Source organism: Meles meles, chromosome 19, assembly GCF_922984935.1.
Source record: "Meles meles chromosome 19, mMelMel3.1 paternal haplotype, whole genome shotgun sequence".
Classification (NCBI taxonomy): Eukaryota; Metazoa; Chordata; class Mammalia; order Carnivora; family Mustelidae; genus Meles; species Meles meles.
The window spans coordinates 516,910-543,436 of NC_060084.1; the positions used below are offsets into that span (position 1 = coordinate 516,910).

General features: G+C 55.2%; 1 protein-coding gene across 11 annotated transcripts in view; it reads left to right on the plus strand.

The window, feature by feature from the left end:
- Positions 1-26,527, plus strand: part of ANKRD11 (ankyrin repeat domain containing 11) — a 166,202-nt gene that overhangs the window by 55,091 nt on the left and 84,584 nt on the right. For 9 of the 11 annotated variants that reach the window (XM_045987624.1, XM_045987620.1, XM_045987621.1 and 6 more), the window contains exon 2: positions 3,589-3,669. The exons of 1 other annotated variant lie outside the window; for it this stretch is intronic. Coding sequence is in view for 1 of the 10 variants with exons in the window: in XM_045987623.1 (XP_045843579.1) it covers positions 3,661-3,669 (9 nt within the window). In the remaining 9 variants the exon portion in view is untranslated. Of the gene's footprint in view, positions 1-3,588; positions 3,670-16,122; positions 16,198-26,527 lie in introns of those variants that run through there. One more of the 11 variants, XM_045987617.1, reaches the window with a different exon arrangement.

Genomic DNA, 26,527 nt, shown 5'->3' on the forward strand with positions numbered 1-26,527 from the left:
CTGATCAGAAACTATGGTTAGCAACTGTAGGTCTTTGATTAATAAAAATTGGAGGGAGTTTTCAATACAGTTGTAGAAGTAACATCTTCCAAATCTTGGGGTTACCTTGGAGGAGAGAAAGACAACTCTCTGTGGCGAAAACATTATGGAATTTTGGACTCTTTTCCCCCAAAACGGTAATGAAGTCTGTCCAGGCTCCTTACAGGTTGGGCCTCTGTGCTGGGGCCCGTGCGACACCGTCCCTGGGTCTTCGCAGCGGGCCTGCCTGCCCCCTGTGCCGTAGCAGGGAGAGGCCGGGCGGCGCCGCGGAGCAGGAGGGGTGGAGTCATGGGAACGTGGCGGTGTTCGGTGGCGGTGTTTTGTTGTTGTGGGGGGGTGTTAAATACTGTTTATTAATTTACATTTAAATTCCAGTGAACCCACCGTGTCCCGCTCGTGTCCGGCGTGGATCCAGCGAGAGAGAGCTGCGATGACGCCGTGCGCCAGTGGTTCTCCTCAGCCAGTGCACGCCTTCACCCCCACACTCTGCGTGTCACCGCCCCCCGCCTCCCCTTCTCGCCAGCGCGTGTTCTTTATAGCTGAGAACCTGGTTCCTGCTGTGTCTCCCTCTCTGCTGTCTTCCCCCGCTGCGTGTTTGGGTTGTTTCTTCCCTTCCACGCACATGCGTGAAGTTGGTGGTGTTGGTCGTTCTCGGTCATATTCCACTCGCGCAAGACCCTCTAGTTCCATCCACGTCGTCGCGACGGCAAGACCTCATTTTTATTGCTTTTGTGGAAGATGGTATTTACTCGCGAGCGGGACAGCGGGAGGTTGCTCGAGCAGGGAGGTCAGAGGGAGAAGCGGACGTCCTGCTCGGGGCGGGCTCCACCCCAGGACCACGGCCTGTGCCGACCGCAGGCGCTTCACGGACTGAGCCGCCCGGTTGCTCTGTGAGTGGTCATTCTTTCTTGGTAGCTTTTTCTAAAAAGCTTTTCCTGTACTCCTGCTGTGGCGCCCCGCTCCACGTAAGAGTCAGTGAGACACGAAAGCATAGAAGAAATTTAAGGTCTTGCACTGTTACCATTCAGAGATAACCACAGTTAGTCGTAGAAGGATTTCCTAATTTTTCTCAAAAAAAAAAACAACCACGTGTCATTTTTCTTTCCTTTTCTTTCTTTTTTTTTTAAAAGATTTTATTCATTCATTTGACAGAGAGAGATCACAGGTAGGCAGAGAGGCAGGCAGAGAGAGAGAGGGAAGCAGGCTCCCCACTGAGCAGAGAGCCCGATGCGGGGCTCGATCCCAGGACCCTGAGATCATGACCCGAGCTGAAGGCAGAGGCTTTAACCACTGAGCCCCCAGGCGCCCCGTGTCATTTTTCTTACACAGATTGTACGAATCAGACTTCTTGCGCTCACCGTCTTGTCCGTATTGCCGGTCTCATCGGTGGGAACCTCTGGCCATTGCTCTGCCTGGATTCTGGGGTGCCCATGTGTCGGGCTGGCCTGGCCCTCAGACGGGGATGGGCAGGTGCCCCGTCTGTTGAATGCTTCCTCTGCTCTCTCTGCCCCCCTCAGCTGTGTTGGACACCTGCTTATCCTGTCCCCACCGATCTCTTTATTTCTGGGCTAGGAACATGCTCCTTGAACCACTGTAGCTGTGGTCCTGCCGTAGAAGGTGCGTCTGGCACGTCGGTCCAAAAATGGAGCTTCACTACCGCCTTGGTGGGAGTTGCGGTGGGAACATGGGTGCCCCGTGAAGCCTTCTTCATCTCTGAGGACATTTCTTCACTGTGTAAGCCCCAGAAAGGAGGTTACTCTGTCAAAAGGCGTAAATATTTTGGAGGCTCTTAATTCATGTTGCCTTCCAGAAATAATGGGGTTAACTACTAAAATATTTTCCCTTAGAATGAAAAGACCTTTATAGCAGGATTTGGGAAACCTGGGCTGTCCTTCCGGTTTGCCTTTAATTTCCTGCATGACCATAGACAACTCAGTCTGCTTCGGCTTCTGTGTTTGTCAGATGGCAGCTGGACTTACGGCACTGGTCCTCTGCCCAGAGGATCCTGCCCGTCAGGGGACTCTGACGGTGTCTGGGCCCTTCTGCTTGTCCCAGTCTGGGAGGAGGGTGCTGCCGGCATCTGGAAGGCCCAGCGTCCTCCTCCAGTCCCAGGACACACAGGACGAGCCAGCCCTGTGTCAGTGCTGCTGAGTTTGAGAAACCGCCGATTAAGAAAACCTCGAGTTTTCTTCAGAGTTACCGTGGTAGGGACTACTATTGCTGGATTCCTAGCGTAGACATCCGCCGCGCAGTCCCTAGTGTTCTTTTACCGTCTTCATAAGGAAATAGAAAAGCAGGAGTGCCTGGGCTCAGTGGGTTAGTAAGCCGCGGTCTTCGGCTCGGGTCATGGTCTCAGGGTCCTGGGATCGAGCCCCGCATCGGGCTCTCTGCTCAGCGGGGGGCCTGCTTCCTCCTCTGTGCCTCACCCTGCTTGTGCCTGTGTGCTCTTTCTCTCTCTGACAGATAAATAAATAAAATCTTCCAAAAAAAAAAAAAGGAAATTGAAAAGCTTAAACACATACTTGTTGCTTTTCAGTAAAACCAAATACTGCATATTGGAAGCTGCTCTTCTGTGTCGTGTTTAATAGCCCTTGAGTCCTAGCTCTGGAGAACCCTGTGTAGGAGTATAGGGACCGGAGAACCTTGCTCCTCCTTTGCAGACACCCACCCACCTGTAAGCGTAGGTCAGGAGACCACATTAGCTGGTCGGCAGTCTGAGCACAGACCTGGGGAGTCCTGCTTTCTATGGACAGCGTGTCTGACAGCCTTGCCTCCTGCCCACGGAAGTGACCGCCTTACTCACTCCGTACTCGGGATGTGTTTGCGGATGGCAGAGAGTCTGATATTTTGATGGGGTTGAGGGAAAAGGGTTGTGAACAAATGGTATTTTTTTCTTGTTGTTCCTGGCTTGTTTTATTCTTGAAGATCTCCGAGCTCTCCTAGGAGGTTATACAGTGTTTGAGTCCGTTTTCTTCATGACACCGCACTGTAGCCTTCCCTCTTCTTACTGGCAAGGCCACGGTGCTCACTTGATTTATTTGCGAAGGGGGGAGCCTCCAGTGGAGGCCGAGCATGGGTTGGGGGTTGGTGGGGGGCGGTGTGTGCTGTGAGAGGCCAGGAGAGGCAAGTCACTGGGGACAGTTTACATTCCCTTCGCAGCGTGACGGGACGTCCATAGAGGATATGCCATGTGAGAAGAAAAGTCTGTAAATGACCCCCTCAAGGCCCTAGTCCTGAAGCTCATCTCCAGGGAGACCAACAGGCCCCCCAAGTGTTCTTTCCTTGACGGCCTTTCGGGCGCCGCTTTCCAGGGAAAATCCCGAGAACAGAAATTCCCATTAGGGTAATGCCCTAAAGCAAATCCTCGGGTGTGAGCTCCCTTTATAACCCAGATCAGCTAAACACAGGTCTTACGAGCGTTCTTGTGGTGGGAGTTAAGTGACGCGAAGGAAGCAGGTACGGAAGAAACGGTTGGTCCCGACGGAGAGACTGAGACTGGGCAGAGCAGCGAGGGGCAGTGTGTGAGCCGCTTGTGCTCTCTCGTTGCAGAACACGCTCAGCACTGCTCTGGGACGCCCTTGCCGGATGCAGTAGCCGCTTCACCAGCCTCGGCTTTCAGCTATGGAATCGGTAAGTACCGCACGGCGCTGCGGCCGGCCGTCACTCCGTTATTCTCACCGCTTCGTGGAGAGGGGCCAGAAGATAACGCTAGATCTCCACGTTGGCTTTCGTGGGCTTGATGGTGCCAGCCGAGCTCTGTGGATGCTGTTCTGGGCGTCCCTTGGCTGCGGCGCACGCGTCGGATCCGTGGTGGTGAGCTGTGGGCTGGGAAGGAGCTCCCCAGCGTCCCAGGCTGCGAAGGAAGTCTGTTTCTGTCCAACCTCTTTATCTGCCCGGCTCTGTCATCGAGGGGTCTGGAGCCCACTGCAGCCCAGTCCTGACCACTCCGCCTTGTGCTGCGCGTGCGCATGGAGCAGAGCTGCTCGCCTCCTCTGGGGGAAGCAGTGGCTGTGCTCTGCTCTGCTGTCCTGTGTGTCGGGGCAGCTCCTGGCGGGATTCCTAGGAGTCGGAGGCCAGCTCATGTGACTGGTGGGGAAAGAATGGGACCTTCTGCTAGGTTGCCCTGACCGTGTGCATCCTTCTGGGAATTACTGGCAAATTTTTTGAGAGGGAAGGGCAGCTGCTTCCTTAAGGACCCTGGTCTCAGATCTCAGCACGGGCATCTGTTGCTCTCCGGCAGAGTCGGTCCTTGGGAGGTGGTGCACTGGCTGTGGCAGTTTATTTCCTCGGGTAAGTGCATTGGTGACGATAGACAAACTCCTGATTTGTTTCAGTTCTTCATACTTGGCCAGGCATGAGTGTTTCAGAGCAGATTGTCCAAAGATGTGTTATCCACTCTGTTTGGTTGTTCTAGCAGATTGGAAAGAAACCTTTCCTGCCGCTTCCTTGGTTGAGTGTCCTTAACCTAACAGAACCTGTCCTTTATCTCCACCATCACAGAATCAGGCCACTTGGAAGTTCTTGGCGGTGTCTTTGACTTGACCTGAAGTATTTCCTTGGGAATGGCGATAAGGTTTGACGGAACAGGAATCTTAGATGTCTCTGACAGTAGGCCTCGCATTGCCTTCTCTTGATCTGCAGGGTGGGTAGCGGTTAGAAAGAAGCCAGTGTGGCCAGGGCGGGTGTGGGTGGTCAGGTGCGGTCGTGGTGGACTTTGTCGCACCTACGTGTGCTCTCCAGGGTGGTTTTCCAGGGTGTTTGGGTGCATTCGACCTGGTTGTCATAGGCAGCCGTGGGGAGACTAGGCCCAGGAGAGAAGGACGTGGTGGGGTCAGAGGGAGAACCAAACCCATTTCTGCCAGGAGGCCGAGCTCTGCGTTTTTGTGGAAAGTGTAATATTGGTCCTCACTTACAATGAGGAAAAAGAACGTGCTGCCTAAATTAGTTAAGTATTTGGTGATTCAGAATAATGTATTTTCTGATTAAAAGCAAACAAGTTACCAGTGACTCTCTGCAGGCAAATTCTTGGATCGGCCCAGTCGGTCTGGTGGATCGAGAGCAACAGACACGTCATCTTTAGAAGGGTTTCTGGCGTGGAAAGCGCTGTCCCGAGCCGTCTCATACCGCTTACCAGTTTTGTGAACTGTAAATACTCAGGCAGTGTTGATGGTCATAGTCTTAAAAAATCAACAGTGTTTAGATTGAATGAAGATCACGGTTCTCATGAACGTGAGGTCTCCGCTGGGGCCAGTGGCTCAAGTGTGTTAGCGGAGCAGGGGGCATTACCACGGGCCGCTAGCTTGCTGAGGTCTGCCCTCCAGGCCTGCTCCTAGGGTCAAAGGCAGATTTTTACTTTCGTTTATTTATCTTAAGGATTTTGTTTGTTTATTTGAGAGAGAGAGAGAGTGAAAGCATGAGTGGGGGGCTGAGGCAGAGGCAGAAGCAGGCTCCCCGCCAAGCAAGGAGCCGGATGTGGGGCTCGATCCTAGGACTGTGGGATCATGACCTGAGCTGAAGGCAGATGCTCAACCGACGGAGCCACCCGGGCGTCCCTGAATTATGTTTCTAGAAACAAGATAGCTTCTGCAAGTAGCATGTTGTAACGATAGAGGTGGTGTTTGCGTGAGCGGAGGTGGAGGTTGGAATGGTTTGTACTCTCGGTTGAACACCTCTGTTTAAAGTGGACAAGCGATTGCCTTTTGACTTGATAAAAACATTGAACTGGCAGAGCATAGTCTTGGGGTCCCTGGGTGTGAAGCTGAATGGGGTGCCCTGCGCAGGTGGTGCTCGCTGCATGGCTGGCCCTTGGCCCGCACCCCCAAGAGCACGGGCCGGAAGTCTGGCCAATAACAGAAGCCATGGTTGATGTGCTGGCGCACCTGCGGTTCAGGTTGTGGGGTGCCCCCGACCCCTGAGAGTTTTGCCGTCTGGTACTGAAGCAGAGAGACAGCCTCCCCCGAGCTCGTCCGGTAGTAGCCGCGGTTCTCCCTGACCCCCCAGCCCCGTGCTCAACTGCCCGTGGGGAGCAGGTTATGGTCACAGCACACGTGGCTGCCCGCTGGGTTCCACCTGCTGCTGCCGCCGCCACGACCTGTGGGCCGTGCCGGTGTGGATGTGCGGGCCCTACGGGGCTTGTGGGTCCTGATGCTGATGCATTTGCCTTTTTAACGAAGCGGTCTTGTTCGGGTTTAAAAATAGATCACCAAGCACACCTGGCTTCCTTACCAAAGAAGTATGCTCAGCTGCTCGTGCCGGTGCCATGGACAGCACTTAAAATACCATTACAGTCTGCGCGTGGCAGACAGCTTTTTGAATCCCCCCGCCCTTTAAAAAAAGATTTTATTCACTTATTTGACAGAGACAGAGATCACAAGTAGGCAGAGGCAGGCAGAGAGAGAGGGGGGGAGGCAGGCTCCCCGCTGAGCAGAGAGCCCGATGCGGGGCTCTATCCCAGGACCCTGAGATCATGACCTGAGCCGGAGGCGGAGGTTTAACCCACTGAGTCACCCCGGCGCCCCCTCATTTACTGAATTTTTGAGGATAAGTTTTTATTGTATATTTAGAGTTCTAGGGAATATCCTTGGGCTAGCCTCCTTTAAACTGCATTAAAAAGTATGGAATATTAGATCTCATTAAAATGAGGTTTCGTTAAGTGCATGTCTTCTGATCAGTGACAAAATAGATAGGGTGCTCAGACAGCTTTCCCCAGAAGCTCTTGGTCTCCCCCACCACAGTGCTTGCTGGTGGGTAGAACTTTGGCCCTGTTATCCCAGGGTACTTGGAATGCTGAGACGATCATATGCCCCGGAGCAGGGGGCGGGTTTGGAAAGTAGGCAGATCCGAGCAGAAGGGGAAGGCCTGAGCCCACACCCCAGCTGGGACGTCTGGCTGTTGGGGCTATTTCCCCCTGAGTGTTTCAAGCTGGAATGGGCCTCTGAGCTCTGTGACCCAAGCCTACTGGGCGGGCAGGCATGTAGATACCTGCTGGGGCCCTGGGAAGGTTCTGTGCGTGGTTCGTGGTACCTCATTCACCAGCTGCTCTTTTCCTTCTCTTACTTGTGGGGGTTCTCATGGAGCCGGTGTTTGTTTTTTTAATACCATCGAGTTTGAAAGCTAAAGGGACCTCCTCTTCGCTTAGTATTTGAGGGTGAAGAGATGTACCAGGGTCAGCCGCCGCGCAGGTGCTCCAAGCTCTGTTAAAAGTGAGCCGAACCCTTTTCTGAACAACATCAGCCTTCCCTTCCTGCTTTGCCTTGCGGAACGGAAGGGCTCCCGTGACGCAGGGGTGAGGGCTCCGTGCAGCTCCGAGCGGGGGGCTACCGGAAGTTCCGTGTGCTCCTCCCTTGGGTCTTGTGAGAGGGGGGAGGCGGGAGGGGCCGTGTTGGGGGTATGCCCACGTGCTGCGCCTGAGGAGAACTTAGTCTCCTCCACTCTGGAGTAGGCGACTCGATGCTCACTGCCCTCGGTCTCCCCCCTGGGGAGAAGGAGTTTGGGATATCCTTTGTGTCAAATGAAGGGTGGTGGCGGGATTTGGAGTGTGCGGTGTTCTGAGTTCGAGAGTGCAGTGTGTGGTTCAGCTGGGTCAGTCTGTGCTCTCTTCGTTGCCACTGGGGTCCCCCTGCAGCATGAAGGATCCAGAGGTGGAACACAGTGCTGGCCAGGCTCGCAGGTTTGAAAAGAAGGCGGAGCAGAACCCTGGTCCTGCCGCTGGGCCCACGATCGGACCAGCAAGTGCCTGCGGCGGGGGAGGGCAGGGTCTGGGCTGCAGGGGCCTGGATGCCTGCAGAGCTGCGGCTGCCCTGCGGCGTGCAGTCCGCTGTCCGCGGCGGCTCGCGCTCAGGCGACGGAGTGTGGAGGGCAGGACGTGTTGAATCTGGCGGTGGGCGCTGCCTGGACTTTGCTCTCGTGTGACCCAGTGTGTCGGGCTCTGCTTGCAGACACAGGTGACTGTGCACACGACGTGTGTTTGTTTTCCTGATGCCAGCCTCTCCGTGTTCTCCTTCGTAGCTCTGGGCCCCCTCCCCCAAGCTCTGAAGTCCCCGCCTTGGGCCTGGGTCTAAGCACCTGCGGGCTCAGAGGGCATTCTGCCTGGGAAGAAACAGGAAAAGGGGTAAAGAAGGAAAGGGATGGAGCAAAGCGTTCTTGAACGTGAAACGACACTTTCCTTTACAGCTTTTGACGTTGTTGACCTTCGTGAATGGATGGTTTGTCTTTTGGAAAGAAATAAACCCGGGGGGTTCTTGTCCACCTCTGCGGTGTGAGTGCGAGAGCAGCAGCGGTTTGGGCCCCGAGTAGTTTCAGACGGTGAAGGGCAGAGCCAGAGCAGCCGGTGGAGACAGTGCTCTCCCGCAGCTCTGGGCCTCTGTGGGGTGCGCCTCTGTGGGGGTGCGTGCTCTGCGGCAGCAGCACGAGTGGGGCCGGCCTCCTGCACCTGCCCCGCAGGCCTGGCGTGGGTCGCTCCCACCGCTGCTTTCCCTGCATCCTCCTCTCTGTCCTCGCTCTTCGTCTCCTGGCGTACGGCCAGCCTCTTTACCGCTTACTCCTGCCCACTTGTTGCTAGTGGGAACCAGAGTTCTGACCATGGCCTGCTCGGGGCTGACAGGGTGCTGCCTGGAGATCCGTGAGCCCACCAGAGTCTGGTTCCCTGGTGCACTCGCTCGTGTCCACCTCAGCCCCGCATCAGGACAGCAGAAGATGCTTAAGGTTCGATGGAAGTTGAGAATTGAGCTGCCATTTCGTTGTGACCAGATTTGATTAGAGAAACCTCCCAAAGCTCTAGGGTATTTTGGCCTGCTAATACCATATTTTAAACCTTAGTGTTATAATTAAAACTTCCATCCCCCCCCCCCCCTGTCTGTCCCCGTGTTATTTTTTTGGCCTTTGTGTTTCATGGGCCTCGTGACTTCAGGGGCTCCGTGGGAGAGGGATGGCAGACAGGGTAGCCGCATGCAGGGTTTTCAGGTGCGTCTCTCTGGCCATGTTTGTGCCTGGGGACCGCAGTCTGGCGGCTGACCAGCCCGATTGCAGAGCTGGTCTCTGGGCTGGAGTCCCGCGGAGACAGACGGGTGAGGGGGCGGGGCAGACAGAGGTTTGCGCTTGAGCCTGGGGTGGTGTGGCCCGAGACTCCTTTCAGTGGTTTTTATGCGAAAAACTCCGTCCAGGCGTACAGGCTCACAGAACCTGCTTGAACGGAAACCTCACCAAAAAAATCCCAAGAAACAGACAGCTGTGTTTGGGGCTCTCCGGCGGTCCTCACTTGGGGTCCTGTTCTTCCGGGCTTGCGCGTGGAGTCTTGTCTTGGAATGGCCTTACCGGAGGCTGGGGTGGGGGCTTTTGCGTCCCCTCCCCTGACGGCAGACCATGCTGCAGAGTGCCTGCCTAGCGCGCCTTCCAGTACCTCTTGAGGCCTGTGAGTGGCACATACCTCCGCGGGATGTGCTCTGTGCCCCCTACAAAACCCAAGAAGACAGGTAGCAGTTCCCACAGTTTTGGTCTAAGATTCTAGGTCTCAAAGATGTGAAGTAGTCGTTTTCCAGGTGACGGGTGGCAGAGGGAGTGCTGGGTCTCAGGGTCCTCACAGAAACACAGGAGGTCGCCGCGGTAACCCTTGACTGTGGGAAGCCACGTGCCGCAGTAGCTGCGCGGGCTCTGAGATTTGTCCGTGGGTTTTACACCCATCTCTGCGGTCTGAGTGCCTGAGCCGAAGGGTGAGGTCTTTATACCCCAGCACCTGTTGCCCCCAAGGCTTTGCTCCTGGGCAGACGTGATGTGCTCAAAATGGGCCAGGTCTAGAGCGAGGCCCCAGGAAAGGACCAGTGAAACCTGGGTCCAGGGCGAGGTCCAGGGCGAGGCCCGTTTGAAAGGCGTCTTCTCCCTGTCACCCTTTTCCTTCTCTGCTGCCCCGGGAAGTAGCTGCGGGCTCTGGCTTCTCTGCCTCGTCAGGGCACTTGCGACATGGTGGGCACTTCCCACCCCTTCCCCCGTGTCTCCCTTTGCACGGCGGTCTGGGACACGTGGCCTCGGGAGGCTTGCTGTTGGCAGGGGCACCCTGAGGGCCGTGGCCTCGTTCCGGGAGCCTGCTGCTGTGGAGAGCGGTCGCCGGCACGCAGTGTCCCGGCTGGGCGCTCCGTCCCAGGTGGCCCGCTGGCTGTCGGTGCGCACCCGGTGCTCTAGGAACAGAACCGCCCCCTCGCAGCCGTGCCAGCTGTGGCCGTGGCTCCTCGCGTGGGTGTCGGGGTGGACGTGGGGGAGCGGCACGGCCACGTGGCGTCTGTAGCTGCAGACAGACAGCTGTCATTTCCCCCCACACTGGCAGCGACGGCCTGGACCTGACCTAGTGGTTGATCCGTCTGGCCTTTTTTTTTTTTTTAAGTTAAATGGAAGATGGAGGTTTTTTTTTTTTGTTTTTTTTTTAAAGATTTTATTTATTTATTTGACAGACGGAGATCACAAGCAGGCAGAGAGGCAGGCAGAGAGGAGGAAGCAGGGTTCCCGCGGAGCAGAGAGCGTGATGCGGGGCTCGATCCCAGGACCCTGAGATCATGACCCGAGCCGAAGGCAGAGACTTAACCCACTGAGCCACCCAGGCGACCTGTCCTGATCGTTTGATGCAGGCATGTGCTGCATCCGGCCAACTCTGTGTCTGCTCTCCTGCCCTGAGGTCCCTTGTCCTCTCTGTCCCCCGAGGTCCTGAGCACCAGGGCGGTATCTGTCTCTCTCACCACAGCTTTCCTCCTTCCATGGCTCGTGTTGGTGTCTTCACCCTCACACCCTTCTGTCTCTCCTCCAGGACTGCTTGGAAGTTCTTTGGGTGGTTTGGGTGGTTTGTAACTGGGTTCCTTCTTTCCACCTTGGGGAGTGCTGGGGAGGTGTCCCTGCCTATCTGTGAGGCTGGGGACAGTTCTGTTTGCTGGTCAGAGTGTGGCTGTAAAATGTGTCCCCCTGGAGGCCGTCCTGCACGCGTTCTCGTCCAGAGTACTGCGTCTTGAAGGGCCTCCGACTCAGAGCACTCACCCTTGCTGTGTGTGTATAATTAGGAATCAGAAAAAACAAAGTGCACACCTGGGTTGAGGACCGCGGTGATTTCCGGGTTGAAGGTTTGCTGGAGACGAGCTGAGACTCACTGTAATGCGTCCAGGACAGAGGGGAGAGCTTGGGGAACCTAAGAGGGCTCCAAGCCGCACGTGCCCGGGGGTCTGGGCGGGTTCTGAGGACACCTTGGAATTCCAGTCGCACATTGGCTGACCAGGAACCGGAAGTGCGCCCCTTGCGCTGACCGATGTCACGTGTGCCCTCAGGAAGCTGGGCTAGTCCCTGCCGAGGTGGACCCTGTAGCTGTTGTGCAGATGCGCACTGTGGACGACTTCATTTTCTCTCCTCTTTACGACCTAACTAGGGCATCTATTATAAGCCAGTGAACATTCTTTGAGGGCATGGATTCTGGAGGAAAAGCTGTTCTGAGATTCATTTAGAAATAACCTTGGGGACTAGTGCCTGGCCCGCTCAGTTGGTAGAGTGTGCAACTCACGCAACGCGTGATCTTGGGGTTGTGAGTTGGAGCCCCATGTCAGGTGTACAGAATACTTAACATCTTTTTTTAAGAAATAATTTATTGTAGTGAATAGCACGATTTTTAAAAAAAATTTTTTTTTCAGCGAGAGAGTGTGCAGGTGCGTGGCTGGCTGGGGGAGGTGCAGAGGGTGAGGGGGTCCCCGGCCGACCGCACGCTGAGCGAGGCGCCCAGGGTGTGTGCTCAGTCTTAGGGGACCTGAGCCGAAATCTGTCGTCAGACGCTTAAGTGACGGCACCACCCAGGCGCCCCTTAAAATCTTGAAAGAAAGAGAGAGTTCCGTGAGGAAACTCTGAGGGAGAGAGGTTTTAAGTCTTCCCTCCCGCTTTGGCCGGGTGTCACCAGGCTGTCGGGTGGGTGGCGCGCCGGGGAGCCTGCGGTCCTGGCCTTGGGCCTGCTCTTGACCGTGCCCGGGTGGCTGGTGGAGAGAAGAAGGCACTCATGCTCTTGGGAAGTCTGCTGGCCCGTGTGCTTCAGACACGCACCGCGCCTCTGCGCTGCTGCTTGATGAGGGGCTCAGTGCCCACCGGAGCGCAGCAGCCGGAGCGCGCACGGACCAGTCGGACACGGGGTCTCCGTCGCGACTCCCGTGGCGCCGTGGGCGCTCGGAGCTCCCCTGTGGGGTCAGGGGAGGGGAGCACAGCCTCCGCCTCCGCAGGAACAGCCCGCCTGCCGTGGGGCGTGGACCCAGTGATGCTCAGCGCATCTCCCGCCTGGGGTTTGGGACAGCGACAGCAACTGTGTCCTCTCTGGGGGCAGAGCCGGCCCTGCCTCAGGACTGAGTGTGGCTTCCCGTTTGCCTCAGACCCTTTCCGGTGGTGGGCGACGGGGTGGTGTCCCGGGCAGGTACGTCGGTCTCAGGGCAGGCAGCGTGCTCCTGCCTTGGGCTCCGCGCCTGCAGCCCCCACTTCTGCGGCCACAGGTGTCTCAGGTGTGGGGGTTTGCAGAGGCGTTCGCCCCCAGGTCGGCTGCAGCGCCCCCTGCCCATGGCAGTGTGCTGACCGCTGGCCCACCAGAGGGTTCCCGTTCTCAGGGCCTCCGCACTGCCCCCCGCCCCCTCCCGGAGCTGCTCCTCGCTTTGGAGCCTGTGAGGCGTGTCTCCGGAGCCCGTCCTCGCACAGCTGTGCTCCTTGGTGGCCCGCGGCCTGCCCTCGGCACTGCTGGTGCGGAAGGAGTGTCTGTTTTCTGATCCAGGACATTCTGTTAACCAGTAGCTGGGCAGCTTTCACAAAGTGATGTCATCAAGACAACAATAAGGAGATGAATTCATCTCTTAATAAGGACAGGAAACAATTTGGACAAACCACATCATTTTGATGGGGAAGTACTTTTTAAACCACCACCAGCTGCTTAATCCTGCTCGAAATTGGTTACTTGAGCCTCGGCGTGGCATGAAACAGGGGGGTCTTGTCTTCTCCCGAGCTGTCTGCCGGTGCAGCACAGACCTTCCAGGAAGGGAGGCCACGGTCGACATGGTCTTAGACTGGCTGGGACAGACGACCCCGCGTTCTTGTGGGGTCAGCCTGACACCAGCGAGTGACAGGGCCACACAGTGGTTGTTGGAGAGCATCTCTGGGGCTGGTCTGAGTTGGCAGGTGCTGAGTCCTTCGCTCCTGAAGCAGGAGAGCGGGGCCCTCAGGCGCTGGGGACGCGGAGTCAGTGGGGGCTTCGGGGCAGCGTCTGCCCGGGGACGCGGAGGAACACTTCCCGTCGTGTAGCTCGTGGTACTGCTGCGTGTGCAGACGCGGACACACTGCTCAGGTCACTCGCAGCCACGTCGTCTGCGTGCCCCAGGCAGTGCCCCATCAGAGACCCTCAGCTCGGGAGGTCGTGGGGTGCTGCTTACTTGACAGCTCCAGGTGGGAGCGTGGAAGGACGCAGCGTCTCTGCTCTGGGCCCCCCCAGGTGTCGCCATGTGCACAGAGCCCAGGTCGGCTTTCTGTGCTAGTGCTTGAGGCCTTCACGTTGGGCAAATCTGTTTGCTCCAAAGCGGTGTGCATTTAAAATGAATGAAAAGCAACTTTGGGTTGTTTCTGGGGGCTTGGGAGTGGACAGGGACTGGGGCAGGGAAGGGTTGGGGTGAGCAGGGGACGAGCTCTCTCCTGTCTCTGCATTCCTTGGCGCGTCCCTCTCAGGCGTCTGCCCAGTGGTTTTAAGAGGTGTCCACTCAGGAAGTTGTCCCTCTGATGCTGAAACCATTCCGGGAGAAGGACAGCCCCAGGCTGTCTTCTGTCGGGGGCCTCTGAGGGTGCACCTCCTGTTCCAGAGACCCGCGTGGCCCTTGGTGGGACCCTCTGGGAAGCACACTTGAGTGCGTCCAGCCAGTGTGTCTGAGGTCACGCCGCTCAGTGTTTGTCAGAGACTAGAATCATGACTCTTTTTTTTTCTTTTCGAGATTTTATTTATTTATTTGACAGACAGAGAGCACAAGTAGGCAGAGAGGCAGCGGGGCGGGGGGAGCAGGCTCCCCGCTGAGCAGAGAGCCCGATGCGGGACTCGATCCCAGGACCCCGAGATCATGACCTGAGCTGAAGGCAGAGGCTTAACCACTGAGCCCCCCAGGCGCCCCGAGACTCATGCTTCTTCACCTGGGTTTAGAGTGCTTAGCGTTCACTGGGGTCTTCAGCCACTTCAGGATGTCACCAGGTTCTCCAAAAACAATTTATTTATTTCTTCAAAGCATAGTGTGTCCTGTGGTCCTTTCTCGTTTTTGAACATAAGCTCTGTTGATTTAACAGCAGGATTACTGCTCAGGCCCTCTGATGCCGAGTCCTGCCTGGCAGAGTGTGTGTCCCGGGAAGAAGGACCGTGGGTGCTTGGGGTGTCTCGGAACCTGCCCGTGCTGCAGTGCCACCCCCCGGATGCACACCTTCCTTCCCTCATCTGTAGATTAGGGGACACCTGCATTACATTATTCCAGATCCTTTTGCCTTGATATTCGGGGGGTGATACTGGGTTGGGGTTTATAAAAGGACGCTGTAAAATTTAAAATAGTGTTTTATTCTTGCCACACAAAAAAGACAAAGTCACACACATGCCTCAGCCAGAGGCAAATGGGTTTATTGTGTCCCTGACCATAGCCAACGTGGGGGGTGATTCTGCTGGTCTTCACATGCCTTAGCAGAGGGGACTCCATTTTCTGTTTCTGTGGAAGGAGCAAGGCCTGCAGAAAGGTCCACACGTGGGGTTGGGCACAGTTCTGTGGTCCCGAGGCCCAACATTGCCATCCAGAGCCACCCCTAGGGGAGTCAGGAAGCTGATGTTTCTCTGAGACACTCGGATTTCGTCTGCATAGGCCTTTTCTGTCTTTGGATCCACTTGACGGTTCACAGTGGCGCAGGCAGAGCAACGGTCTTGTCCTGCATGGGTGAGGTCGTGGCGGGGTATGTGATTGACACGGGGCCTGGGGGGCCACGCACCCCTCACTCCCTTGGTTCCTGGGCCCTGTCCTCATGCTGGTCATCTCAGAAACTCTTCATATTGTAAATGCAGAGTCCAGACAACTTGTGTCTGTAGAAGTATGTCTGTCAATGAAACATTTACTTAATGTAAAGTTATGCTACTTAAACCCATTGTATAGGGGCGCCTGGGAGCCTCTGGGTTAAAGCCTCTGCCTTCGGCTCAGGTCACGATCTCAGGGTCCTGGGATCGAGCCCCAAATTGGGCTCTCTGCTCAGCAGGGAGCCTGCTTCCTCCTCCTTTATCTGCTGCCTCTCTGCCTACTTGTGATCTCTGTCAAATAAATAAATAAAATCTTAAAAAAAAAACCCATTGTATAACACATTTTTACTAAAAACTATATTTTCCAAAACAAAGCGCTGGGGATTGTCATATTGCTCTGGTTAAAGTGAACAAAGATGTGTAGTTGGGGGTAGGGAGGAGTACTTGAATAGTTTTTTGTTTCGCTTTGTTTCTTGAAGATTTTATTCATTTATTTGACAGAGAGATCGAGAGCACGAGTAGGCAGAGTGACAGGCAGAGGAGAAGCAGGGAGCCCGACACAGGACTTGATCCCAGGACCCTGGGATCATGACCAGAGCTGAAGGCAGACGCATCACTGACGGAGCCACCCAGGCGCCCCCTCCTTGAATAGTTTTTGACCTGACTTCGGAGATTTTCTTTACGCCCGCGCAGATGGTGAGGTCGGCAGCAGAGCGGAGCTCCTGGGGGATGGGAGCTCGTTCCAGTTCCTGGCCGTACACTTTGTTGGGGTTCTTGGCGCGGTGCGTTGGTGATTTGGTGAGTTACTTAGCTCATGTACACGTGGACTTCCTGCATCGTGCTGTGTCTAAAAGGCACTCTTGTTTCTGCAGCCACCCCTCATCAGGGGAGTCCTAAAGCTCTCAGAAGCTCTCTGCCCGTGGCCAGGACTCTGATATGAGACCAAAGTAAGAAGCTTTGCCTTGGCAGTACATTGGTTTAGGCGTTTTCGCTGACAGCGGCAGTCTTGTTGTGTTGTTTTCCAGAGACACGCTGCGGCGTCCTCCACCGGAACAGCGGGAGTCTGTGTGCTGGTCGCTGGTTCGCGTAGAGGTGGTGTCCCCGCAGCAGTGCTTATACCCGAGACAACTGTCTGCTGCCCAGGAGAGGTGCTTGCTTCCTGCCCGTTTCTCATTTTGTAGTATAGGGTGTGACTCGGGATGCGAAGAAATTAGTAACTCCTGCTTTACCATGGAGGCTCTTCAGCAAAGTTAGAGCATCACTTCTGCACCTTCGGTCAGACACTGCCCCAGCTAGAAAGGCAGTGTTCCAATGGGAAAAGTTTTGAGGGAGTTGGCGGGGATCTCCAAGGCTTTGGACCCCATTTTGGAAACAGGTTAGGAAGCTGTTTGGTCTGTGTGAAAAAATGTAGCCAGGCAAACCAAGTCAGCCCAAGTGTTTATCCACAACTAGAAATTTCATGGCCTCAGGAGAATCTGATCGTGTCCGTCATCTCCCCACAGTACACATAGCCGTGCACATTTTCAGGGGGCTCCTGATTCAGTGGCTCCTGGGTCATGAAGCTCTCGTGGAAATGCAAAGCTCTGTCCCCTCTAAATGAGGTCGTGCGTCTGTCCTTGGGTCTGTGCTCATGGGTTAAGCATGTACCCTCAGCTGTGTTTTCCCTTTCTGTGACTGCCTTCTGCTGCGGAGCGGACTCGGGGGAGCGCTTGGTGGCAGGCTGGGGCTCACGCAGGCCCCTCCATGAAGTGGTGCTTCCGCTTCAGAATGGACCCTGTGCCTCCCGCGCACATGGACTCGCTCGGATTCTGTCCGTTGTGTTGCTTATTCTCTGTTCACTTTATTTAATCTTATCTCTTGGTCAGCCTGGTCACTGGATTTAAAAATTTGTCTTTGTTTTTCGAAATCTTGTGGATCTTTAAAGATGTTATGAATTGCAGTGACTTAAAATACGTCATTACATATTTGCTAGTTAGGAGAACTTCTTGAAGTTACGAAGTTCCATACTCTCAGCTTATAGTGGTCGCTCTGAGACTTGCTGTCTCTGCACGGGCTGCAGTGAGACCGTGAGACAGACCTCCATCTGCCGCTGACTTGCTCTAATTGGGAACGTGGACCCCAGACCTTTCTCAGCACCTCAGCAACCTCCTGGTTTGTTTGTGGGTTTTGTTTTCGTCGTTTAAGATTACTTATTTGAGAGCAAGCGAGAGAGTGAGGGTGTGTACACGCGAGACCAGCGGGGAAGGTAAGAGGGAGAGAGAAACCCCAGCAGACTCTGCTGCACATGGAGCCCGATGGTGGCCCTCGGTCTCACCCTCTGAGACCATGAGCCGAAACCGAGTCATATGCTTGCTGACTGAGCCACCCTGGGGACCCCAGGCATCTCTCTCTCTCTTTTTTTTCTTTAAAGATTTGTAGATTGATTTACTTGAGAGAGCGAGTGAGCGAGCTGAGCCAGGAGTGGGGAGAGAAGCAGGCTCCTCGCTGAGCGGAGAGCCAGGTGCGACTGCGTCCGCGGCCTGAGCCGAAGGCAGACGCTTCACTGACGGAGCCACCCAGGCGCCCCAGCAACCTCTTGTTTTTAGTTCTTTCGGCCGGTACTTATGAGCTGTGCTGTAAAATCCTGTAGAGATCTTTAAAATAGAATTCCCGTACAGGAAATGATCTTTTCAGGTTTTATTGAGATGAGGACGAAAGACTCTCTTACCTGTTGGAGGCAGCTTTTTCGTGTGAGGACTGTTGGTTGGTGAGAGCAGCTGGGTGGGCTTGGTGGGGGTGGAGGCCTTCTGTTTCCTGTGACCCGGAAGCCCAGTTGGGGTCTCAGTCCTGGTACAGGGCCACACTCCGGGGCGCACCGGCAGGGACCCTTGAGCGACTCTGCTCTGCGCTGCGCTGGACCATGCGTGAGGCCACTGTGGCTCCGCCGTGGGGTGTCTTGGGAGGGGCCCCGGAGGAGCATCTGGTGGGGTCCTGGCGTGGCTGGGTGTGTCATCAGATTCGACCGCAGGACACAGTTCTGGGCCTTGAGCTTTCCTCGTTCACAGCCTCAGAATCCCATCAGTCCCTCTTAACTCTTCAGGACTCTTTTTTTTGGCATCAGTTTTTTCCTACAGATGAAAGTGGTAATTCTCCCTGTCTGACATGCTTCTTCTGTTGAGTAAGTGGTTAGCACCTGCTGGGCCTGGCCGGGCTTGTGGGTAGAGAGTGACGGCTTCCCTCGAGTGTTTGCTGGACGTCCGATCAGGGGCGTCCTGAGAGGTGGTGAACAGAGACGTGCTAGAAGGGCATTGTGGGCCCGGAGACCCAGGAGGCAGGCACAAGGCGCTGTCTCCCTGGCAGCTCTGGGACTGGGGGCCTGCGGGAACGCCCCACCTAATGTGGGCTTGGGAAGCCGAGCAGCCGGGTCCTGGAGGCAGGATCAGTAGCAGGACAGTGGTGTCCCCACAGAGACAGGAGCCAGAGAGAAGGGGCTGCTTGGAGAAGCTGTGGTTTGGGCATGACGGATTTGAGGAGCCCGTCGGGAAAGGGACCATTGTAAGGGGTGTCAGGGTTTGGGAGACCATTTAGGACAGGAGGACCCCGGAGTCCCCCACATGTGTGTGCGTCTGTGCGGACACACAAATGCACAGAGGAGAGGCGGGAAAAAGGAGGATTATTTATGAGCAGGACAGACCGGCAGAAGCGTGCGAACCTAACAGTCCTCTTCAGCAGGCAGACTGAATTTTTCTGAGAGGAATTAAAGGGTGTGTCGACGTTGTTTCTCCTGCCGAGTAGATGCTGTGAGTGGATAACGTGTAGGTGTTCTAGGTCATTTTCCGGTGTTGGGAAATGAGGTGCCGGTGTTCTGATCTCTACATTGTTACGTATTTAAACCTCATAATAAGTGTAAGTCATGTAACCTTCATGTTATTTTTCGTATGCAATTTTAGGGCTTAGAAGTGGTCTCAAGAAGCAGTGACAGTGATGTTTTAGACTAAAGCCCACATAGAAGAATGCTGGAAGTCAAGATGAATTTCCAAGTATTTGTGGTGAGGCTTTCGTCTGAAACCCTATTTCGCACTTGCTTGATTCTCTGATGCTCGTTCTCTATCAGCCACGCAGCCCACCTCCTGTGAAGTGGACTTCCTTCGTTCTGGGGGGCATATGGGACGCGGCCCACACCAGCAGAACCAGTGGCACGAAGAGTTCTGGGCCCCTCTGGGCTCCCCTGGGGGTGCTGGAGCAGAGCTGAGGGAACCCCTGCCCTGGGCACACAGCTCTGTACCGGGCCGCTGCAGACCTCTGTGGACGTCCCTTTGCTAATTCAGCTGACACATTTATGTGTCACAGTGAGCACTTTCTAGTTTTTTCCAGGCCCGTATAGATGAAGCCACATTCTGACTCCTCTTTCCCCCAGTCCTGCTCCCCAGTGGACCCCCATGTCGGTGGAGCGGACAAAGAGAGGGCCAGAGCTGGAACAGGTGTAGGGTAGCCGGGGAGGTTCTCGTGGATGTGGCTGCTTTGAAATTACTATCCGGCAGTTACCACTGACCCATCTTTCTTACCAGGTTTTAAGCTTTATCAGTTCTGGGGTGGGGGAGGAAGGAGTAAGTGGGCATCAAAGTGCCTTTGCAAAATGGCGTGATGGACGGTCATTCATTTCAGATGCGAGGAAAGGTCACCAGCGGTGACAGGGTCACTCTCGAGTGTTTTCTTGCTTAGATAGTGGAATTGGTTAAAAGCTGTTTCTGGTAAATCCTCCCTTACCCCCCAAACTTAGTGTTCAGAACAATGCAGCCTTTGGGGGGAGGGTTCTGGTCCAGAAGCTTGGTGTTAGCCAGTGCAGGCCCCAGGCCCGAGGCTGTTGAGCTCGCTGGTGGTGCTGGGTCACCTCTGATAGCCTGTCCTTTAGGACGCAGATGCAGCGAGGGTCTACGGTCCGGTCCAGGTAGCCTGCAAGGCAGAAGCTCAGGGAGAGTTCCTGAACTAGGGGCCATGCTCTGTCTGCCCTGAGAGCCTCAGCTTGGGCCTCACTGCTTTCCTTTTGTTTAGAAAACAGACTAAGAGGCCCATCCTGAAGTTCCCAGAAAAGAAACAAATGTTTTTCTTCATTCCCTTTTCCACCTATTGTATAGAATGCAATAAAACATGCAAAGGGGGGGTTTCCAGTTTAAAGCCCACTGTCCGGGTCATGAGTCTTACTCCCCTTCCGAGGTGGGCAGTCATGTTCCTTGCTGACTCCGTGTGTATTTGTCCTAGCAGTTCTTCAGAAAAGGGTCTTGGAATCTCTGCTGATTGTGGTTTTCTGGATTCCTCCATGCCTCCGTGCAGTGCAGTCAGTGTTTACTTCATTTATTTTGAAGCTCAGTTATTAGATGCTGAATCTGTCTCTTCTTCATCATGAAACACCCTTACCTCTGATGATGGTCCGGGCTCTGCAGGCCAGTTCGCCTGGTACCGGCACAGCTGCTCTCTCTTCTGATGACTGTTAGCACGCATCCTCTCCCATCTTTTTAAGGTTAAACGGTTTGTGTTCATATTTAAGGAGGGTTTCTTACAGGCAGCCTGGAGTTGGGTATTGCCTTTGAAAGAAATCCAGCTGGGGCTCCTGGGAGGCTCAGTAGGTTAAGCATCCAATTCTTGGTTTTGGCTCAGGTTGTGATCTCAGGGTCACGGGACTGAGCCATGTGTTGGGGCTCTCTGCTCAGCAGGGGGTCCGCTTCTCTTCCTCTTCCTCTGCCCATCCCCCTCCCTTGTTCTAAAATAAATTAAAAAAAAATCAATTGACAGTCCTTTCCTGTTTTTTTTTCATTATTTAGACAGATTTCGCCCATGTATTTAATTTTAACCCAGTACAGCGAACGTACAGTGTTGCATTAGTCTCAGGTGTAGAGCATAGTGGGTCAGTTCTGTACATTACTCTGCCCATCACGACATGTGCACGCCCTCATCCCTGCCTCCCCTCTGGTCACCATCAGGGGCTTCTCTGCAGTCGAGGGTCTGTTTCCTGGTTACCCGCTTTGTTCATTTGTTTTGTGTCTTCAATTCCACCGGTGGGTGAGATCACATGATGTTTGTCTTTCTCTGACCGACTTCTTCCACCTTGGCGTCATACCCTCTAGCTCCGTCCACCCGAGAGTCCCGGCACTGCTGGCCGCTGGTGGACTCGGTCGGCTTCGGGTCACCTGCACTTTGTCTTTCAGGCCGACACTTGTGAGAGAAGTTGGCATTGCCCCGTCCTGCACAGACATCGAAGGGAGATACAGAATTTCTAGGTTGGTTTTGTTTCAGCTGGTGACGGCCTCTGAAGAAGGGCACTTTGGCTGTATTTGCTACTTCTTTTTTGAACCTAACAAGTACCATCTTTTTCAGCCAGATTTCACATGCCTTTCCTTCTTATTTTAAGAATTTTGAAAAAATGGGGGAGGGCATCTGAGGGCTCATTTGGTTAAGCCTCTGCCTTCGGCTCAGGTCATGCTCCCAGGGTCCTGGGATCGAGTCCTGCATCAGGCTCTCTGCTCGCTGGGGAGCCTGCTTCTCCCTCTCGTTCTCCCTCTGTGCGCACACGCACGCTCACGTGATCTCTCTCTCTCTCTCATAAATAAATAATCTTAAGAAAGAAAATGGAGGCTACTCCTGTCCTCCAAAAATTTTTTTTTCAAGATTTTAGTTATTAGGGAGAGCTTATCATCTGGGGGTTGGGGTTGGCAGCTGAGGGAGAAGCAGACTCTCTGCTGAGCAGGGAGGCCAATGTGGGACTCCATCCCAGGACCCCGGGATCATGACCTGAGCCGAAGGTGGATGCTTAACCGATCGAGCCACCCAGGCGCCCCACCATCCATGTACTTTAAAAAAAACTTTGATTTTAAAAATTTTCAGATGTAAAAACAGTTGGTAAGGAGCCTACCCAACTGATAATCTCTCTCTTTTCACGGGTGTTTAGATAACTTGTTGACGCCTCGCGTGATGATTGATGGGATTGGGCTCAAATGTACTATCAGGGCCCACTTTCACAGCGCAGAGCCTTGAACGGGTCCTCCCAAGTCTCCTGCCCCAGCGTTCGTGCTGTGGCCGTACATTTTCCTGGTTGTTAGGACAGTAGGTGGTTTTCAGAAGGAAAGTCCGAAGTATTTGCTGTGTCCTTGCCATTTCCTGCTCTCTTCACTTGTGGTGAGGGCTCCTGTTTGCATCCAGAGTCGTCTCCCTTGGGTGGACGGACTTCCAGTGGCTCCTCTGTTTCTGCACGGCTTTCCGTGGCTGTTGAGTGGGAGGACGAGGGACCTTTTTCTTGCAGTTCTTGACAGATGCTGCCTGGCCTGTGTTCGTGCGCAGCCGCGCATCTCCCCTCTCTGCTGGTCCCGCTCCTCTCTCCGGGGGTCCGTGGTGTGATCTCCTTCGTGTTTCTTTCCGTGGGGTTCACTGAGGGCCTTGGCTCTCCGCGTTTGCAGTTCTTCCCTCAGAACGTGAACTCTTGGTGGCTCCTTGCTCTGGGTATCTCGGGGGCCTCAGCCCTGAGGGGCTAGCAGTGCTCTTGGCTGCCTGCTTGCTGGCCCGACCTCGCTCACTCTCCGTGTCCCCTCTGGTCTGTGCTCAGTGTCCCCAGTTGTCTCTGCGGCCGGCAGTGCCCCCTGCCGCGTCCCCTCTCCCACGGGCGGCGGTCCTCACGGTCCTCACGAGAGGCTCCGCCCAGCGTGTCTCGAGCGCCCGAGGACTAAGCAGACGGGTGGCTGCGCCTGCTCGTTCTGCCGTCTGTGTCCACTCTGGGTCGGCTTCACTTGACTGGTTTTTCTTACTACGTGCTCTGTTTCCTTAATTGCATGCTGGGGGTGTTTTTTTTCTGTATGTCTCTTATTTTGGAAAACTTCTCCAATTTTCAGAGAAGTTAGAAAGACAAAGGAGAGCTCCTGTACGCCTCTCTTCGGCTTCCCTCGGAGCTGACGTGTCCTGTCCCTGCGGCCCACGCTGGGGGGCGGCGGCCGACGTCGGGGCCTTGCTGTTCGCGCACCTTCGGGCCTGCTCGGGCCGGCCTCTGTTCTCCCTCACCGCCCTTCTCTGTCCCGGGACTGCGCCCAGCGCGGTCACTCGTCCTCTCTCCCGGGTCTCCTCTATTCAGCGACGGCTTCTCGGTCTTTCCTGGTCCTTGGGGCCGTGAGAGTGCGAGAGCTCCAGCCGGTGTTCTGTAGGGCGTCCTCTTGGGGTTTGTGTGGGCTTTTCTTCGTAGACTGGGTCTTTGGCTTTGCGGAGACATGACTCCAGAGAGGCCGTGTCTTCTCCCCACATCCGCTCTGGGGCGCGTGCTGTCACTGCGACGTGTGGGGGCGCCTGCCGGCTTCCTGCACGGTGCCCTCACAGCCCCCATCTTGTCCTTCAGAGCAGGCGCGGAGCCCAGCGCACGGGGGAGGGCAGCGTCTCCTTGTGGGTTGGTGTTTTCTGCCCACTCCGTCGTGTCTTCATCTTCGGTCGATGTCGGGGAGACTCACGTGCGCTTAGTCTTTGCTCAGGTGACTCCGGCTTCCATGTCTGCGAGTGTCCGGATGCCAGACGCGGGGTTTGCCTCGGTGGGTACCGCGTAATCTTGTATGTCCGTAAACCTTCCTGGGCTTTGTTCTGGTGCCCGGTTAGTCTTGGAAACAAGGTGCTCCTCTCAGGTCCTGCTTTTAGGACTTGTGTGGCAGGCCAGGGCCTTGCCCAGTTTGGGGCTGGCGTCCCCCCGCCCCTGCCCGTGCCCATGCTGCGCTCTGGCCTTTGCGCCCAGCCCTGCCTCTCATCTGTGCTTCCTGGCCTGCCCGTGGGTGGTTTTCTGCTCGCCGGAGAGCCAAGGGGACTTCTGCCTGCCTCTGGATCATTTCCGTCCAGCTGTGTCTCTCTGGTCTAAATAACCCTGTTGAGAGAGAGAGAGACACACACACAGGTGCGCGCACGCACACACGTGGCATTCTGGGTTTTTAATCATGAGGTTTTTTGTTTTTAATAAATTCTGTGGGTGTTTGACAGACCTGCTTCCACTCTGTTTCATGTCATTATAAATAGTATTGTTTCATTTTATATCCTTAAGTGTAACAAGGAAGACAAGGGAGAGCGGCCCTAGGTGCAGTTCTGGGCCTGGGCCGGAGCAGAATGGTCAGGTCGGAGGCCGACCGGCCTGCCTGCCTCTTCGGGTCTTCGGGGTTCGATCGCTTCACTCTGATGATGTCTGGTTTTCCTGTTAGGAGAAGCCTAGTGAAGGCTGTACAGGGCTCTGCACTTCTTTTTATCAGTGGAAATTATTTCAAAATAAAAAAATTGGGAAAAAACAAACCTAGTAGGTGAGTACGGTCTTTTCTCCCCCAGGTGGGTGTTCAGGACCGTGGCCCACAAGCCGGGTGCGGTATTACCAGAAGTGCCTCAGACTCAGGAGCCTGTGGCTTGAACGGGAGAGCCCCGCCTGCCCCTCCTGCCTGTCCCTGTCCGTACCCGCCCGCCCACCCCGTTTATGTTCCACCCGCGGTAGTCAGCCGACTCGCTGCGTTGTTTCTTTAACGCGGTGTCCTGTCCCAGAAATCTTGGGTGCCCTTCCTGCCCAGCGCCGTTCCTTGGTCAGGCGTCCCTGCCTCCCTTGCCTGTTGCTGGCCGCTGTGGCCTGTCCCCCCTGCTACTCTGTCTCCCACACTGTGCCCACTGTGTGGGGGGCCCCAAGAGGCTTTGCAGACTCCGTGTTCACACATGAAGCCCTTCCTGCCTCTTGACTGGGGTGTTCTCGAGTCATTGCAGTGACTGCGGGTGTCGGGGCACAGTCGGGGCTCCGTGACTCGGTGTTCGCCCCCCTACAGCATGGCCAGCCATGGGCTGCGGTCCTTGGCTTCCTGGTCGATGAACACGCTGTTGAAAAGAAGTCCTTGTGACTGCTTGAAAATGATGCTGTGGTTTTTGGCTTGATGTAATCTGTGCTCGTGCAGGCCATGTTTTCTTAAGTAACAGTGTTTGTGACTTGGGAAAGTATCTGCTCTTTGCACCGACCAGGAGGTGAGAGGTGACTGCGCACTAGGTCAGGACTCGCGCCTCTGTCACGCGTCCTGTGGGCTTCTGGGAGGAACACCGCTCCCTGGCAGGCGTGAGCAGAGAGCTGTGGCGATCCTTCCAGGGAACAAAAGGTTGTCTCTGCCGGCCCGTGCTGGCTTCTCTGTTCTCGGCCATCAGAGCTGAGGACGCTGAGCTGACAAGTGGTTGTGTCGCCATTGGCTGTCGGCTCTGAGGGACGGGTGCTCGTCCGTAGAGCAGTAAGGGAGAGCACGGGCAGGTTCCCCAGGACTGCATCCGGGCTTTGAAAGCCTTCATGTGCTGCCTGCAAAACGCGTAGTCTGTTTTCTCAAAAAGCTCCATGTCTGATTAGAGAATGTAAATTTATAAATACCGTAAAACATCTGTTTTGTTCGTTTAATACTTGGGAATAAATTGCATTTCTTTTTTTTTAAGTTTTTAAAAAAGATTTACGTATTTATTGATTTGAGAGAGTGAGAGTGTGCGAGGCAGGGGAGGGGCAGGGGAGAGGCAGAGAATCTCCAGCAGGCCCCTGCTGGGCAAGGAACATGTGCGGGTCTGGATCTCGGAGGGAGATCACAGCATGAGCCGAAACCAGGAGTCAAACGCTCGACCGACCGACCATGCCACCTGCGCACCCCATGAGTGGCACTTCTGAAGGCAGAATTGTAAATAGCTGACACGTCGACTTGCCCTCTCTGTTTTTGTTCGTGTCTTGCTGGTGGCCTGCAGGAACAGCCACCCTCCGTCTGCCGTGCTGCGGGCGGGCGTGCAGGCGGGCGTTGTTTTCACAGCCAGGGCTCTCGTGGGCACGTCCTTCCCTGAAGTCGAACACCTTTCCTGCCAGTTGAGGACGCAGGCAGGTGGGGGTTTTAGTGTTTTGTGAACACCTCAGGGAAAGACGATCTCGAGTTCCCTTTTTGACCGTTACTGTGACCTGGAATCTCCCCTTCTCTCACACAGGCTGGAGCGTGAAAAGCCACCTCTTCCCGGGTTCCCACACACACCCACGCCCACCCACCCACGTGAGCCCCTCGCTCACGGATGTCTGTGCTTCTGGCTGCCGACTGGGAGGCATGGTTTCTGTAAGAGTGCGTGTGAGCAGCAAAACATCATTTCCTCTCCCTTTCCAGTTTTAAAGTTGACGGTGTTTCCCCCGGTTTTCCTGAGATGCGGTCACACACGACGCTGCGTACGGTTAGGGTGCACAGCACAGCGATTGGCTGTGTGTGTTGTGAAATGACGCCCCAGCGGGTTCACCGCGCACCCGTCGTCGCAAGGAGTCGCACTGATTTCTTGTGATGGTGCTGGTGAGACCTGTCCCGCCCCTCTCCCCGGTGCGGACTTGTGTCCTCCCCGACCCGGATCTGTGCCAGTCCCTTGTGTCCGATCTGGTCCGAGGCAGCCTTCTCCTCCTTCTGCTCCCATCTCCGGGGTTCGCATCTTGTCGTCGTGGTTTCCTTGTTGGTGTGTGGAGCCAGG